This window comes from Leguminivora glycinivorella, chromosome 18 (genome assembly GCF_023078275.1).
Source record: "Leguminivora glycinivorella isolate SPB_JAAS2020 chromosome 18, LegGlyc_1.1, whole genome shotgun sequence".
NCBI lineage: Eukaryota > Metazoa > Arthropoda > Insecta > Lepidoptera > Tortricidae > Leguminivora > Leguminivora glycinivorella.
In genome coordinates this window covers 4174834-4193532 of record NC_062988.1, presented here as the reverse complement: position 1 = coordinate 4193532, position 18699 = coordinate 4174834, and the positions used below count along the sequence as shown (strand labels likewise).

General features: G+C 37.1%; 1 protein-coding gene across 2 annotated transcripts in view; it reads left to right on the top strand.

Annotated features, from left to right (window-relative positions):
• Window positions 1-8231: 8231 nt before the first annotated feature.
• LOC125235831 overlaps window positions 8232-18699 on the top strand; it is a 42674-nt gene continuing 32206 nt past the window's right edge. Inside the window, exons 1-2 of one of the 2 annotated variants that reach the window (XM_048142431.1) lie at window positions 8232-8322; window positions 10628-11098. In XM_048142431.1, coding sequence (XP_047998388.1) covers window positions 10645-11098 — 454 coding nt within the window. In that variant the 5' untranslated portion in view covers window positions 8232-8322; window positions 10628-10644. Of the gene's footprint in view, window positions 8323-10381; window positions 11099-18699 lie in introns of those variants that run through there. The other variant, XM_048142430.1, reaches the window with a different exon arrangement.

Here is an 18699-nt window from a genome sequence, read left to right as displayed (position 1 = left end):
CATTGATTAAGACTAAACTTATGAGCGACCATGACGCTTCATCAGTGACTAGCAAAAAAAACAGGGCCGGATTAAGGGTAGAGCGAGTGGAGCGGCCGCTCTAGGCGCCACATGGTAAGGGGGCGCCAAAATCGAGCATGTGGAAAAATCCATACAATAAATTATACGTTGTGTGAGCGCGCACATATCACAAAATGGCGAGAGGAGTCGGAAATGAATCCACCTATTGAAAATCGAGATTTGTAATTCAAATTAAGTGGAAAGTTGCACCATATTGCCATTCATAAGGGCGCTGTTGCTAGGGTGCCATAAAAGGAGGATTCTAGCCCTTGACGAACCACGTTGTTGTGCGACGAACGGCAAAGTTACGTCGCTATCCAAATGCAAAAATATGAGTCTATCCAATAGTTCAAAGCGGAGTTCCTCATAAAGCCAAAGGCGCAAAACGTCTCAGAGAGGCGCAATTTTGTGAGTCACAGCAGATGGTGAGCGAATTTCAAAGCACTCACATCACTTAGTGGCAAAATACCGAAATGGGCATCCCGACGGTGACGACGATCGAGTCCGCAGATAATCTCTTAATTAACTCTTAGTGTTATAAAAATAATAGTGATAGCGAAATATAAGGCCTAAATAAAAGTCGGGAACATAGGCGCCCTGTGAAGTCAAAATACCCCAAAATATGTCAAAGACCGCAGCTCTGCAGACGATAAAAGCTTAAAAGTTCGCGGATTCCCCGCTGGCGGGTTGTCTTAATTAATCGAGTCAATAGGAAAAAAAAATCGCGCTCGCTTCGCTCCTGCTTACTATTTATAATTATCTTCTCTTTTAGTTAGGACAAATTCCGAATCTGCTTTCCTGACTTAACCACTATAGCGCTCCATTTTGTTTGTTATTTTATGTATTTACATGATATCCACGTTCGGCCACACGTAACTAACTATACTAGGGTGCGACTACGAAAGTTCAACAATTTGTCCCTTTCGCACTCTGTATGATGAAATCCATAAATTCTGTATTGCGTTAATCTTCAAATTACGGCATTACTATGAAAACAATTTCGCGCTCGCTGCGCTCGCGATTTATTTTCCTACGTAGTGAAACTTCTTTTCAAGGGCGCCGAAACTCAAACTTGCTCTACCCTGATCGAGTGCACGGGCCGGCGCTGCCTATCAAGTTCAAAATAATTTTCCTAAAAATTCTTTACAAAGTTCTACTTTTGTGATTTTTTTCATATTTTTTAAACATATGGTTCAAAAGTTAGAGGGGGGGACGCACTTTTTTTCCTTTAGGAGCGATTATTTCCGAAAATATCAATATAATCAGAAAACGATCTTAGTAAACCCTTATTTATTTTTAAATACCTATCCAACAATATATCACACGTTGGGGTTGGGATGAAAAAAAATATCAGCCCCACTTTACATGTAGGGGGGGTACCCTAATAAAACATTTTTTTCAATTTTTTATTTTTGCACTTTGTTGGCGTGATTGATATACATATTGGTACCAAATTTCAGCTTTCTAGTGCTAACGGTTACTGAGATTATCCGCGGACGGACGGACGGACAGACAGACATGGCGAAACTATAAGGGTTCCTAGTTGACTACAGAACCCTAAAAGCACGAACTCCGTCGTTTTTGATGGTTTTTGCGTCGGGGGCCACGAAGCTACCAATTATAGGTAGGTACCTTCTATTGAGACCATGTCAAAAACAAAAACCTGATTTGTGAGTTTGAAAATATGTAAATTCTTATGTAGCTTAATACGTCTTAGGTATATCAGTATCGATTATAAGTATGAAGTAGGCATAAGATCACATACAATAGGTACTTACCCATCCTAAATCCATGATGAATTTCTTCCCCAGCATGCGTGGCTAAACCCTTTACCGTTTTTGTAGGGTTCTTCGGTAATTTCGGTTTGGGCCCGGGGCAATGCTGCCTTTCTGCCCTCGCCGGCAAATTGATCAATCTGTGCTAGTCCTTGTACAGTTGTGAACACAAGTGTAGTGGAATACTTTCACTTTTCACTGTAACTATTGTATTTTGTAGTTGAGGCCATATTGGCCCAAAACTTGTCTAACTCTGTACTCCTTCAGGTGACAGGATTATTCTTTTATTCATTTTAATGAGTAGAGCCGAGATTTATTCAGTTCTTATTCACATTAGGAAATCTGCCAGATAATTAGACTTTTATTATTAGGTTCTGTAACTTCTGTAGTGTAAGACCAACGTTATCGTTAGGTACATAAATAATGCCAAAAATTGAGAGTTTTTTTCTCGCTTTCTGCCAGTTCATGGTAAATGGCTTATTACCAATTTCCCTGTATTTATACCTAGCGGTCAAACTTTGCGCTCTCTCATGTGATTCATACTTGATGTCTAAGGGCCACTTGCACCAATAACGAAAATGAAGGGTTAACCCACCATTTTATATGGAATTTGACAGATGACAGCCCACTAACCCCGAGTTAAGTGGTTGGTGCAAGTGGGCCTTAGCTATCCCCAAAACAGAAACCAGTAGAATCGTTTACGAAATGGTTTATTTTTTTTTTATTTATATAAAGATAAAATAATTACAATCAAGACTTATACTATATATACTAATAAATTAATTAATAATTACAAATAAAATTAGAACTAAACTACTAACTAAATCCACTCCGAGTCCCTTCCGCTGCAAAGGAGCCCATCACGCTCGCCGCGTTGCCACGTTGAACCGCGATGGACAACCTTTGCAACGGGAACGTCCCGGAGCAGGGGTCGTGACCACAATAGGTTTTTTTGAAGACCTTAAGGTTTCATACTCTTACTCATACTCATAATCTTCTCGATTTTATTATATAGCGCGTGTTTCATTCGACAGTCTTTAGCTTCGTCAGGTTTACTGTTTTCATTTAAAATAAGACCCGTTACATATATATGCCCGTTGTTTATTCAAATCAACTGTTGTAGAATTAATTGATACGGAACTGATAAATTAACCTACTTATTTGCGATACTACACTTCCGGGCCATGAGGAGAGATAACTTTACTACGTTTTAAGTTGGATACAAACCGCCAATGTTTATTGTCCTTGTGCTATTAATACTTGTCCTTGCCTTTAACGTATGATTGGCCCCTGGACCCAGACTTCTAATATACGTATTGGTTTAGCGTTATCGATTTAAAAACGTATGCATAGTTACATACACACACATATTTGGTATAACTTCTTCAACGTATCGCTTTTCTAGGTAGGGTTCCCTCTTGTACACCTTGCCCGGTCTTCGGCATTCTCAGTTATCTCCTACACGTCCATAACATTAATAAAAAAATTGTGCGTGGAGTCCCTCCGTGCCGAAGAAGTGAAACTTCGCAATGTGTTGTTTTTCAAAATTCGAGTTGGCAACGCTTTCAGTTGGAAGTCGCATTAGAAGCTTCACTTCAAAAAAGCAGATGCACAATTTTTACTGTCTTTTTGGATCGTGCATTGGGCATGGAGCCATCTATTTCTCGATTCTCGTCTGTCTTTCGGTCTCGCCTGTACGTTCTAAGATGCGAGATAATTACATGGTCATTTGGCGTGACCGCGCCTAATGGAGGATCCCGAAGGATCGACTCAAGAGCGTGATGCTCACAATTTAGAATATACCCCTTGCTTCGCACAGATTAGACACATTGGTCGCTCCATAGAACAAGTAAAAAAATATAATTTTAACTTATAAGGACGAATTATATCCCATTTTATATCGGCATTTTTCTTAGGACCTGATGGATAGAAGTTGCCTTTACAAAAATGAAAATACTAATGGAGACCATATAACAACTTAATTTTTTTACATCCAAGCCAAAATGACAGTCGACTATCAGCTTGATCCGAGGGGCCCCCTAATCAAATAAATAACTATTCTACCATAATTAGTATGTATAAGCACCATCCATAATTTTTTTTTTTTTTTTGCAAACTGAAACTTGTGTATATTCAAAAATCCCGTTCCCGATTTAAAAGAGTAATCTTAATGCTTTCATGGAAACTGTTACAACGAACAATTCAACTCCAATACATTACTTAAACCGCATCCAGTGCAGTTACGAGTTGAACCAATACTTTTGGGACCGATCTACTATCCTCCTTTATGAATACCCACAGAAGACTCAGTTTCACCTAAGAAATCTGTACTTACGGTACACTAAATGTCATATTTTGATACAAGACTAATATGTCGCTCGGTAATAGATACTTCTATAGGAACCCATTACCGACCCAAATAAATATTGCATGGATCGGTAATAGATTCTTATATATTCTATTACCGAGGGTTATCTGATCGTACCATCGGTAATAGGCATAAATTGGAGTATTATAAAATCTAATTCCGACCCATAAAAACAAAGTCATACAGATGTATTTTCATTACAAATCAAAATAAAATATTGCAACCTTATATTAAAACCAAGTTTACATAACTGGTAAGTAAGCATCAGACTTTATGTCAATGTTTAAAAAAATTGACAAATTAACGGTTTTCATAGAAACTACGAAATCAGTCATGAAGTTTTTGCTAAAAATTAAGGTTTTGTTGAATAATTTTCATACCGCGTAAATAGTTCTTTGATAGCGTGAATAGATCAAGATTGAAACAACTGTAAGACATTATATAACTGATCACATATACTTAAAATAAAGCAAAAAGAACTAATATCACTACTTTAACTATTACCGTGGTATACCACAGTAATAGAATCTACTCACGAAATGGCGCCTTTCACCGCTGTCTTTTAATTTACACTTTAAACACATTTCCAGGCTAAACAATACGTAAAAAGTACTCAGAAGTCATGTAGAAAACTATAAACAATAATTTGAAATGCATAACTTTCACCTGTTTGCCATAATTATTACGTAAACTACTAAATGAGATTGGAGTTCACTTAGGTTTAGCGTCACACGTCAGTATGACACAACCTCTTCTCGCGGCCCCGTGGCAAAAACTGTCAAATAGCGAGCGTCTTCTTTCATTCACACTCTCTAGCGCCTATATGTGCGTTAGTCAACTAAACAGGCTTCCTTTGTGTGAGTAACTTTTTTAAGAAATTGGTCGGTTTGCCTGTAAAATGCGTATATAATTAGAACTTTAAAAAAACTCGACCAAATCGGAAATGTTGTTAAATGTGCATTCAGGACTCCCTGCCGCGCGTGTCTGGGCACCAACCAGTTGAATAGTGATCCCTGGCCTGAAACAGTTTTCACACCGACAGATCAGGAAGATCAGAAAAAAAAAACAATTTTTCAATTGCGAGTACTTACCTACCTCAAATGCGCGAAATGACTATTACAAAGACTAAAAATTGTATGTGTAGGTAAGTATATACTTTATTACTAAGAATTTGACATGCATTTTTAAGCACATTGAAAATTTCAAGCTTTTGTGCCCCCGTCCCCAGCAACATTGAAAACTTAGCTCTTTACATTCTGTCACACTTGGTATGGCAACACCAGTCTACTCCCTCTTGTGTTTTTACGTAATAAATGGATTACCCCTAAAAATTAGATCTGTTTCTTCCAACATGTCTGAGTCTACATTTACTGTGAAACAGCCAAACAGGATAGCCAGGATCATAATATACAAAAACTGAACTGTCTATATTTACAAAATGCTTTGTAAATCACGCAGCCGTAGTTGCCAGTTTTTAAAAAAACCTTAATTTTCGTATCACTCTGAATAACCGCAAAAAACGGTAGACACGGTGTATAATTTCGATATATGATTTTTTTAAATTAAAGACAAATAAATTCATGATTATAAACTAAAAACCGAATCGAAATCGAATCAGTAGTTTTTAAGATGCAAGTTGTCAAAGTTGGCTTAGTTTGTTTATATGGTCGCTTAATTCCTTAGCCAGAAAGTCAGAAACATTATATTTTTCTTACAGTTAAAAGTATGCATAGGTAATAAACATCATTATAAACATTTTTTTACAAGGATATAAAAATTTCATTCCTTTGAAACCCTTAGAAAGACGACCCAATAAAAAAAAACTGCCTTTTTTTTGTTTTTCGTAACAGACATCGCTACGCTCGGCTTTCCAAGGGATGAATTTTTATATCCTCGTAAAAAATTGTTTATTATGATGTCTATTACCTATGCATACTTTTAACTGTAAGAAAAATATAATGCTTCTGACTTTCTGCCTAAGGAATTTATAAGCGACCATATAAACAAACTAAGCCAACTTTGACAACTTGCATCTTAAAAACTACTGATTCGATTTCGATTCCGTTTTTAGTTTATAATCATGCATTTATTTGTTTTTAATTTAAAAAAATCATATATCGAAATTATACACCGTGTCTACCGTTTTTTGCGGTTATTCAGAGTGATACGAAAATTAAGGTTTTTTTTAAAAATCTTACATTTTTTTTCCAATTTTTTTCAATATTTTTTTTTAAGTTACATAAAGCAATACATTTCAAATGAAACATGTTTTGTCAAAATCGGACGACGTACAAAAAAATGTGATTTTTTTTCGGTTTTCGTAACCGACCTCGCTACGCTCGTCGTTCTAAGGGATGAAATTATAATATCCTCGGAATTTTTAATTTTATTTTGATGTGTACTGTTACTATGTATTTTTCTGTGTCAGAAAAACATATTATTTCCGACTTTCCGGCAAAGGAATTTCAAAGTGCAGGTGGCAAGCGTTTTTGTGAAGCCAAATGTGGTTTCGATCCATCATAAACCATGGTATCCATACTGCAGGTTTAACCGCTAAACATAATGTTTTCGGTTGCGTAAACTTACGCACTAATTTGCGAGTATGTAGAAAAAAACGCATCAAGCGCGCATGCGTAATCGTTCACGAGCGTGTATGTTTTGTTTTTAATTCTTATATAAGGTGAACTCGGGTAATTCCGAACGTCGAAAACCGTCGGAAAATTCCGAAATTCAAATGATAATCACCCGTGATTCCATAGTAATAAGGGTCCCTTTTCGGAATTTGCCGACGGTTTTCGACGTTCGGAATTACCCGAGTACACCTTATCGAATAAGAGCGTCGTTCTAATACCAATCGACAAGGGAGCATGTAGAAAAGAAATAAAAACAAATTATATTTATCTATACACAAAATTATGTCTGTCCTGGCACTACGACAATTAAAAATTATAGTTACAAAAAGTGTATCAACGAAAAAGTATTTCAATATAATATGTACCTATCTACTTATACTCGTATAGGTAACATAAAAACATTAATACAAATATTTAAAAAAAAACTACCTTCACGAATCTCAACTTTTTTCACTCATTCTCGAATCGGTGAAATGTGAAAGTAATACTCATCATTTTGATGTAATACGTATCAGATCAATATACTATACGTTTAAATGATATTCCCAGGTTCCCACCTCAAGAATTAAGTCATGTTATCCTTAATGTATTTGAGCATATGTGTAGCACCATATTATGTCGAAGCGGATATAGTTTTTGCGCGGGCGCCGATTTCCGTTATACTTACCTAAATAGGTCAATATGTCACCGCTGCATCCACCAGAACATTGAAAACAAAGTTTTGTTTTTATTTTGAAACCAATTCTAAGGTTTGCGTGAGAAACTTCCGCTTGCTAAAAAAACATAACTAATTTTGAAAAAGTTTTGAAATAGGTACAAATTTAAAAAAAAAATATATGAAAAACACATGTAATAACTAAATAAACTAATGAAAAAAAAAACACAATCATAATACAGGTATACCTACCTGTAAAAATTATACACATTACAATACCTCTAAAAAGACGACTCTAAAACACAAAAATCACAAAACAAAAATACCTACAAGGTATCATATTTTAAAGAATAGGTACAAAAAGAATTCAACTTACTCAAATAATATAAAACAGAAAATAATTAGGTCGTTTGGTTCAAATTACGCGAACGAAACAGAACAAACAACCAATTCATCGTAACAACTTAGTCAACTTACGTACTTACCTACCTAATAAATCTTCACACATGTTTCTCAACAAAGAAAACTCTGACATCCTCTATTTACTTTATAAACGACATATATTCGAAGCGAGCCAACAATTTTCTGAACCCAAAGTCTCGCGCGCCGGAAAGTGTCCTTCATTTCCCGCCATCCGGTCCCTCAGCCAACCGAAAATTGCCGCCTAAAATTCGCCGGCCAATGAAACCGGTAGCCGCCTTTTTCGACCAATCAGGAGCGAGCCCGCGCTCGCGCTGCGCGTCATTGTCATATCTTGAAAATTAGTACAGCGGCGAACCCCGACGGCAAATTGACGATTTTCCGCGTTCGAGTTTTCAAAATATTCGAAGGGTGAGTTTCCAACAACTTTATATCTATATTTAACTATATATATACGTTAGAGTGCTCCACATATTTTTTATTTTTCACTAAGATGGCTATATCGCGCGATTTAATATGTAAAGATACGATAAAGATGTAGTTTTTTATATAAAAAGTTACATTCGTTTCGAGTAAAATATAATAAAAATTTGTGCACTTGTTTTAAATTTAAAGTTGGGGTTAACACGTAAAATAATAAAATCATCGCGGTAAATCTACTCAAATCCAGTCAGCCTTGTTTCGGCAAGATGGCGGCGATCCTACAAGCTATTAATATATCTTCTGTCTACTGCGCACAGTTCATTCTGACCGTAAAAAAGAGCGAGACAACTATGTTTCACTCAGAAACTCATCCACCGCAAGCGCCTGACTGCTTGCACACGTAACTAGACACGTCTTCTTTATTTCGTAAACAAGTCTGATTTAGTGTTGCCATAATAACAAATTATCGGAACATTGGGGATTTTTTTTACATTAAATTTTATTTAAGATTTATGTTTCAAACCAATTTAAGAGTTCATACTTACTATTGACTTACGTTCAGGGTTCAGAATAATAAATTGTCTAAATGGCAATTTTTTAAACCATGTTGAATAATTGTCATCACAACAGAAATATTGATAAGCTATTGTTGGCTTTTTTAATTTACGTAAATTAAAAAAGTCATCAAAATTCATCGGGGTTTTGGGTACGGGAAAAATTTCCAAAAGCCCAAAAAATGGAGAAAAGTATAAAAAAAGACACTTATTATTAACGTTTATAAATATTTTAGTAACAAGCACAATTTTTATTTACAGTTGAGAAATTAAATTGTAAATAAATACACAATATATATCATTACTGCGCCCATAATCCCGATGTAATTGGTCATTACTCAGTGGCCAATTACATCGGGGTCAGTTTTGCGCGTTTTAATAAAAATACACGACTTTCCATTACATAAGGGCGTCCATCCATAGCCTGAGGGTTTTTAGATTTTAAGATTTATGAAACCCTTAGGGCTGTGCTTAGGGCTTTATTTAAACTTTATTACACAATAAAAAAGTACAAATGGCGGACTTAATGCCTTGAAGCATTCTCTACCAGTCAACCATAGGGCAAATAGGAGAAAAATATTATAAAAGCTGAGATATGTATTATAAAATTTGTTTCGATTTGCCAAAACACCTGTTCATCCCGCGTGAGATTTTGTGACGTTCAGCTTGACCCCCTTAAGCCATCGCGTAATTAATGGATGTCCCCAATATGAAGACCTCTATGAAGGAAAGCCGTGAATTTTCATAATTTATTATTTGAGCATACCGTGGCGCTTCAATCAATCTGTGTGAGAAATTCACATAATTTATTTATTTATTTACGAACCTATTGCACATGAAAATGAGGTATATGAAAAAAAGATAAATATCAGGGTGGTTGCAGTGAGACTAAACAAAAAACCATCCATTCAAACCATTCTTCATCACATTTCACCTACTCAAAGGTTAGCTGGAAGAAATCCCTTAAAGGGATAAGTTCGCCTTTGTACTGTCTATCCTGTGTCATATTTGTGTTTTGTGTTTTGTACAATAAAGAGTTTATACATACATACATACAAAACCTAATTTACGATTTATGATAGAAATATTAGAAATAAAATGTCTACATATATTTACGTAATCTTTTCCGACTTTAATTATCCTGAAATTCTTGAATACATTAATTACGATTACGATTAGTAATAATTACGAATTGACTTAAAAAGTTGTTATATATTTTCTATAATGTATCCCCAAATATTTATTATCTATGTATTAATGTTAAAATTACCAATACAAACAATATAACAAATAAGCTAAGGAAGACCATTCGTTGAATTAAAACAATAAACTAATATCGTGGCTCAAACCGAGTAGGCAACACTCGATGGCCTCCGTTATCACAAAGCACGAGCGCACGCGACTTTTGAGACTGGTGGCGCCACACGGTGTCGAGCAGTGGAACTATTTCGACCGACGCCGCTAGCGCCACGCCACGCACGCGCAGCGCTGGTGACGCCTAGCTTTGCTTATTTTTTCGTCACCGTCAGTCTCCGGACGTACCTCGGTCGTGCGGACGCACGTTACTGTCTTGTGACGTCGCGTGTTTTACGAATTGTTTACGCTCACTTGCACCAACCTGAATTAGAAACTCAACTCGTGTTCTTATTAGTGCGTGATGGACCAAACATTTAACTGCGTGCCTTTATTATTACGTCGTGTTGCGTTCAAAAACTGATTTTTGACCTTGTTTGCGCTAGGTGAAAGAGCGTCGCGGATGCTATCAGAGAAGTGTGTTCGCGCTGTGTTTGGTGGTGGACTTAGTCGGCTAGAAGAGATGTCAGCGTTAAGTGTGAGAGCGCCGGGCCTGCAGACGACCTCCGTGCTGGACACGAGGTCGTTACGAGTCCGAGGTGTCACCACGCTCGAGGGAGTGAGGAGGAACCTATTCGGGTGCACCGATAGAGAAGAGAATAGAAAGTTTGTGGAGCGGGAGTTGGCGAGACAGTTGGAGTTGGACAGCCAGAGATGGGGTTTCGACTTCGCGAACGAGCAGCCTCTGCCGGGCCCGCAGAGGTTCGCATGGTCGCTAGTGCCGGCGTCGGCGGTCCCGGCGGCCCTGAGGAGAGCACCCATGGCCATGGCGCCACCGAAGCCCAGCGTACCATCACAAGACTCGCCTACGAAACTATCGAGCCCCGAGAGCGGCAAGACGCAGAAGAGAATAACAGGTCAGTTTATCTTTATATTGCTTGTTTTTATTTTTTATCTCTTATCACTATGCAGTTTATTACGGGCTTGAAAGGAGAAAAAGTTGTTTAAAGGTGCATATAAGTTGGTTGACTGCGATAAGAAATCAGCGCTACGATATCCAAGGTTGTTAATGTTATTAATATTTATTTTAATGTCAAGTCGCTTGACGATGCGCCGGCGTTGGCGTCATTAGTCTAGCTAGTTAGTGACGACTACTTGAAAAGGACACTTTTATTACTCTGGTCATTGTTCTGTACTTCGTTAGTGATAAGTGCACTGTTGAATTAGGGCTTGTGTCCATTCCCGACGCTGATTAATGAAATGCTTAATGCAGAATTCTGATTAGAAATAAAAGTCTTTCGCTTTTAAGTGCCCCGTGAAATGTGTTATTAATGCAAGTTAGGCTTTTGAAAGGGGAACTTTTTTAGCTAATCTTTGATTTGGTTCATTCAACCCTCGAAACTTGATCTCAGTCGCCCCTTAAATGAGCCAAATGGCATTTTTTTGACCATCAAGGTGTCAATGAATTCATTTAGGGAGCAAGGAAGTCCATTATTCCTTCATTACTTGCCTTGCAATTAAAAATTAAGATTAAGCACAAATCTTTTCTTAGTTAATTTTTAATGGAGTTTTTTTCTTAACTAAAGGGGATATTTTGAGGTAAAAAATGTTTAACTGCTTGTTAAGAAAATGACTGGTCTAGAATTTCAAAGACGTTTGCATATTAAATTTGTTCATTGTTGAGCAAAACAACTAAATTACAGTGTGACCATATGCCCGTTTGTAATATATTTGACCTAGTCATATTGTTTTGACATCCAGATACGTTGCCTCCCACATTTGTCCCATTTTAGACTGCACATGTGTGCGAGAGTAGAATTGGTAGAAAACACCGCGGTGCGCGAGCGCATATGTCGCGAACTACGTGTTTACTACTTAATTAATTTACTGACGGTGCTATGTACATCTATTGGACACTTATTTGTATAAAAGCTAAGAGTATAAAATACCTAGTTAGAGTAGTTAGTAAAAATTGCCCATTTTATTGAAAAACTCCAGTAATACACAATCCAAATATCAACTACCTATTTAATGTATATAGTAGTTCCATAGTAGTTCTTAATAATAATAAATAGGCCAATTATTTTTATCATACCCTAACAAGGCACCTAGTGCAGCTACACCATTTTATCAACTTAATTATTGAGATATAAAAGTACATAGTATAAGCTTATCTATACGTACACTCACATAACCATAATTTACTATATCCATTCACGCACGTTTATTTGTTTAGTAAATCAATAATCAATAATGTGTTCGGTTGCCCAATTCACGCGATTTAGCATCCGAAGACAGATTAAGAAAAGTAAAAAAACATAGGACATCGTACGGCAGATACGACCTTTTTACTTAAATGAGTATTTACGATAAATCACTAGCTAGTAGCTATTCCAAAAAGTCTTAAACGCTTTGAATCTCTTGATGCTTACGCCCTTTTTATTTTGGGCATTGCATCTACTCTGACGCCGCGTCCGTACGCATGCGTGCGAGTGACGCGCTCCTCGCATCATGGCGACGGCTTTTTACGTCCTAGGACGTTGAACGTCGAATATGTAAAATGTAATACCTAGGTGTCCTAAATTTTAGGGAAAAGTAGAAAATAGTTTTCAATAGGTCACGGCATAGCTTGACATGATGTGTATATTAACCTTCAAGATATTGCCCTACAATTTAGAGAAACAAACAACACTGGCAATTAAATAGGTAAAAATGTACAAAGGTATAAGTTTCATACCTCATGTTGTACGTAATAATGTTTTAATATTAGATAGTAAGGAAGGTTAGCAAATAAAGTTTAACACAGGTACCTACTCAAATTGAAATCATTCATCATGCCCACTTGTCTCGCAAATTAACTGTAGGTACACTCTACAATCTACATATACAGACTACATACATACAATGCATGTAGTGCGTACGGAACGGTCGCCAAACTGCTTGAGGTAGGTCGTAACGACGCAGGATGCTACAACATTACACAACCAGTAAAAAACGGCATTTACTATCTAAGTACCTCGCTAAATTGAGAACACTTTTTGTCTTTTAAAATCTTTAAGATGGTCATTAGAATTGTCAAAAAGCGAGAATCGGACCAATGTGCCAATGACTATATTGCAAACTTTGACGTTTTTTGTCGCTTTACTAGTAGGCCGTTAGTTTACGTTTACGTCTATTGTATTTTTTTAAATCGTATCTCGGCTAGAGCGTTCTATATTTAAATTACGCCATTCGCTAATGCTATTAGTCTTATCAAAATCGGTTGCATTGGGCTAAGCAGATGCAATGACTTCCTAAGATTTTACAAGGAGCTCTCAAGGGTCACAAATTCTATTGTCTGAAACTGACCAACTGTAAGAACAACGCAGGGGTTCTTAAATAACCGGGTCACCTATTTCTATTCCTTTTCTATGACATAATTACACATTTGGCCCTCTGGAAGTCGTTGAACCCGAATGTTTTGCATTTCTGTGAACGTAAGTGGACGAAACAGCGGGGGTATTCTAATGGGTAGGATTAGAAATTGTTGCAATTCTCGAAGGGTTTTTTATTCCAGTTGGTGGTCAAGTAATTGCTTTACTTGAATCAAGTTGAATCTTACAATACCCTAAAGGGTTTGAGTTTTGGAGGATTGAATTTCATCTTCAGATTCACAATTATACTTGCCAGTTATAAATACACAATACTTATGCCGGATTATTTTACAAGTTAGCTGCTTTGTTAGTGACATTTTTTTCGTTCGAAAATCCAATACTGCAGTCATATGATAATATGACTCATACATAGGTATGTTTTGGAGAGCGTAATCTAATGTCAAATGGGGTGAATAGGGATGCCGTGGTGAATAGGGACGAGGCTTAAAATGTGATTAGCCCTCCAATTTCTTTAAAAAATACTACAGAAATTGTATCATTGAATTGTTATGATACACTTTGTGTAAGTAGATATTTAGTAAATGTCCGATAAATCACATTTTAAGTCTCGTCCCTATTCACCCCATTTGACTGTACCTGATACGAAATAAATATGCTTGAATACTTTTATTTATAAAAATGCTCTCTTCCTATTTTTAATAAGACACCTGCAGTTAGGTTCTTCTATTAATAAAAGTAACACCTAAATAACATTTCCCCATATTTTTAATTTCACCAAGGGAACTCTCCCCAATAAATCGCCTGACATGCATAAATCAACAGCACACAACAATACTTGCACTATATCTACAAACGTCGTATGTGCCTTCAAACTTTACTTGCTCATACGCCGTTTCGAAAGTTACATCACCGGCGCGTGCGCGCCCTCGCGGACACTAACGGTCGTATTGATTTTCTAACTGTCACTTTCACCGACAATACCTATTGTTGTTTTGGTTTGCTAACCGTAGTTAACCCTCCTACGGTTTGGTTGACATTTTGCCATTTCAGCTGTAGGTAGTATGACCCTTGCATTCAAATAGGACTCCTTCCTTTTGACGTCTTCCTTAAGTTAAACTTAATTGAGACATGGATATGGATCATCATCATTTCAGCCATTAATCGCCCACTGCTGAGCATAGGCCTCCCTTCGTGTACGCCACTTATCCCGGTCTTGGGCTAATCTCATCCAGAAGTGCCCCGCAGTTTTTCGAATGTCGTCCACCAACGAGCCAACGGATGCCAGATATGAATAGTTTCGATAATCGATTAGTTTCAAATTTGTTAGTTAAATTCAAAAAATCTAATAATATGATAATTTCAATTTAACGTGTATTCTTTTCACGTGGGTATTGAAAAAAAAAACCGACATGAGTTCATTAAATATTTGATGATTTAATACACTGCCAGCGTTTAAAGCTATTTCTTTAAGACTCGTATTAAACTGGGAAATTTTAATTATACTACATATGTATTTATTTATTTATTTAAACTTTATTGTAAATACAAGTCGATACCTACTATTATAAAATAAACATACACAAATACAATAAATAAACCTACATATATATTAGTATAATACAAATATATAAATAAAATACACATACATAAATAAATAAATGTACCTAGTGCGAGACATCAAGTAGATATGTAGTTATTTAGTTTTAAATTATTCATTTTGACGACCGCTAAATCCAAACCGAGCCGCTCCGCAAAAAGAAAGCGCGTTACACTCTGATAAACCGTCAAAAATTTCGACACAGCGCGATGCGGGCGAAACAAAAAAGGTGTTCACACGTGTTCCGAATTTGAACATATTAACAGATCTCGTAACGGCCGTATCGATCGCCACGCATCTGCGTTTACGCCACCCCAGCACTCCAAAATATATATCAAAAGGGAGTAAAATCATAGGGGCCGCAATGGCCCTTAAGCTCTTTTAAAAATAGGGCAGAACAGTCCGGGGGAGAAATTCCCTATCCCCCAACTATCCTAAATCGTCATCTGTTGACTGCGAGATCGATTTCAACACGCAACTGCAGCGCTGATGACCTCTGACGAAACGGTCGTTCACATTTTAGTGGCCAATGGTCCAATCAATCTCACTGCATGATACGGTAGAATTTACATGGTTGCCCGCTGTTGGACAAATGACAATTTAGTCAAGAGGACGAATAAAATGCAAACACACACTCGCGCTATGCAAAGTCGAGCTATAGTCTTTTAAAAGTCAAGCGCAAAGAAATCGTGAATTCGTGATCTAAAACACCTGCCTTCCTTCTCTGGGCCTGGAAAACAAACAACCATCGTCTTATCTCTCCAAGCCAGACACAACAATTCCCATTACTTGCACTTGTTAAATGCTAAATTGTAGCAGGCACCGACATGAAACTAATGGAAGTACGTTACAGTTCTCACGTTACCCTCAGGAAGGATATGCCTCAATGCCTCTAACGACTCCTGGCGATAAAAAATCTTCATTTCTTGTTCAAAGTTAATGGTTGTGGGATATGCATCCTGACGTCAAAAAACAGAATCCAGTAGTTAGGGCTAGGACATGCCTGTATTTAAAAAAAGAAACCTATAAACCAACTAGTTATGCATCATAATATTATGTTAATTCTCACCTATAAAAATACGTGTTTTTGAATTGAAGTCCAGTATCAACTGGCTCCAAAATTGTCATGTATAGTTACCCGTCTAGACATAGTCAAATTGTGAAGATTTCGGAATTAATAAGACATTCAGACGACTCAAATAAAGACGCATAAATTCATTTACGGTCTTGAGACTCTTGAGACAAACGGTATCGTTAATATCGTTCAAGTCAGACTGTACTAGAATTGGATCAAGGGCGAACTGATGGCGTAAGAGGCAAATTATGTACTTTATCTGTTGTACTAGACTCGTCTCCAATTGTGTTGAAAGATAATGCAATTCGTGTTTAATGATGATTCCACAAAGTTTGTAGTCAGTTTGCGGACATCAGCTAGGTAAGTCAGCTATATTCTACTATCATAAACTTGAATCAGATGCAATTTCATAAATGTTGAAGAAACAGCGCATGCTAAAGCTCTTAAGAGATCATTTTCGAGCGCGATATTTAATTCCACACTTCGCTGGTTAAAATTCCAACATTATCTGATCTTAGTCTAGCTGAACCGGCCACAAATATTACCAGACTTTCCGATTTCTGTCTAAAAAATAACATTTTATAGCTCGAAACTCTAGAATGTAATTCAACATTTATTCGCTCAAGAAAATTGCAAGTTTTAATCACATTTGTGATATAATCTTTTTATGATTTTCTCCGTCCCCTTGAAAATTAATTGGATCTTTAACGTACGCGTCTGTCGTAAAAACTGATAAGAATGTCACGGTTGAGGCGTCCCGAAGGTTCGGTGGGAACGGTCACCGCGGAGCGTAAAATCTAATCGTTCTGATTTCAAACAGGGAAAGTGACGGTTGAAACTTTTGATTTCTTGGGGATTTCGCAGGGCCACTTGCGCGCCAGGAAGTACCTTCTAACTGGATTATACCTGGTTAAACTGTACTATACGTAGTATAAAATGCTAAATTCCCCGTAAAAATACTCTTAGAAGATCTCGTGATGAAAGTCATCGATTTTTTTTCAGGTGTGTTGAATTTTAACTTAAAAGTGAAACGTTCGGTAGCATCGCTGATAGCAGCCCCAAATTCCCATGTCCGTTTGTTTAGGGTGTATCGATAACTGTAATTTCCCAATAAGGTACCGATCAGTGGACCCTTTAATTGCTATCAGCCATATATCACCCTTGTTAAACGGTTTCCCACGATGGTACACGTGGTAAATAGGAATAAAGTACGTAAACGGTTGACCGCTCTGGAAAATGTTAACTACATACGAATGCCAGCAACGCAGTTCCGTTGCAGTTCAGATGCATTACCTGAAATATGCAAACATGCAGCAGCCATTAATTAGTAAGGAGATTGATAACGATGACATTTACTACAAATAACTCTAATACAATGTTGACAAGAAGTTTACAACCAAGACTAAAGTTTACGAGCGAATAGAGATTCTTTTCTCTACAAATATTTTTTTAATTTAAATGAAATTAATTGAGACTTTATGGCTTGAAGCTCCGGATGATATTACCTACTTCAAACACTGACCCTTGCCATTTCCATGCCCATATTTAGCAATGCTTAGGGGGAACTTTCAGTTTTTTGCTCCGCATCAATAAATAATTACAACTTTCAACCCCGTGCGAACATGACCTTAATAAAAATGCCTGATACGCGAGATCGCGTGATCGCTGCCAGTTTTTATCCATAAAAAACTTCAAATCAATCCAATTCTATTAACGTCAAAAACAAAATAAAAATCCCCATAATATTTTGACAAAGCCCCTCAATCAGATTCAATAAACGCCTGGTGATTGTTTTAAATGGAACTCGTCAATTTCAATTTAAGCGCGTGCCAGATTTACGACAGACGGCCGGCAAGACATTTGCAATTGAAAATTTTGAAGTTCAGTCAACTTAGCAACATGGCCGATTTCAGAAGCTGAAATTTGAATAAAAACGGTAATGTTCCGCCTGCTGCGCCCGCGCACAGCTGTGGGGTCGCTGCAGTTTTTTAAAGCCAACGGTCAAAATGCTCTATTGTTTTTATATTCGTTAGAACACCACACCACACAATCTATTTATAGATATTAGGCGTAATTGTTGATTCTCTGCGTTTCTGTGTTCTTTAAATCAGAATCTTTTGAATAAACGTTGGAATTATTTAAAATTTGTTAGCCTTTATAGGAGCTCGCATAGATACTTCCCATTAAGAAATCTCATTGTCCTTATAACTATTTTGTTTTTACTAAAAGCGGTCCCAAATTTTACGGAAGTCTATAACGACTTGTGCGTGGGAATCGCCTTACGTAATTATACTTGTCAAGTGTCCCTCCCTAGTGACTTGCTTGAGCTTCCCTTTGATTCGGCGACAGATTTCGACCATTCCCACCGACCTTAACGACTTAATGACTCCCTCCATTTTCGAAACACTGAAAGATTTGTATCTTTAAAACCTACCGAGCTTAAAACCTTGGCCCGGCCCAGTCGGCCTTACG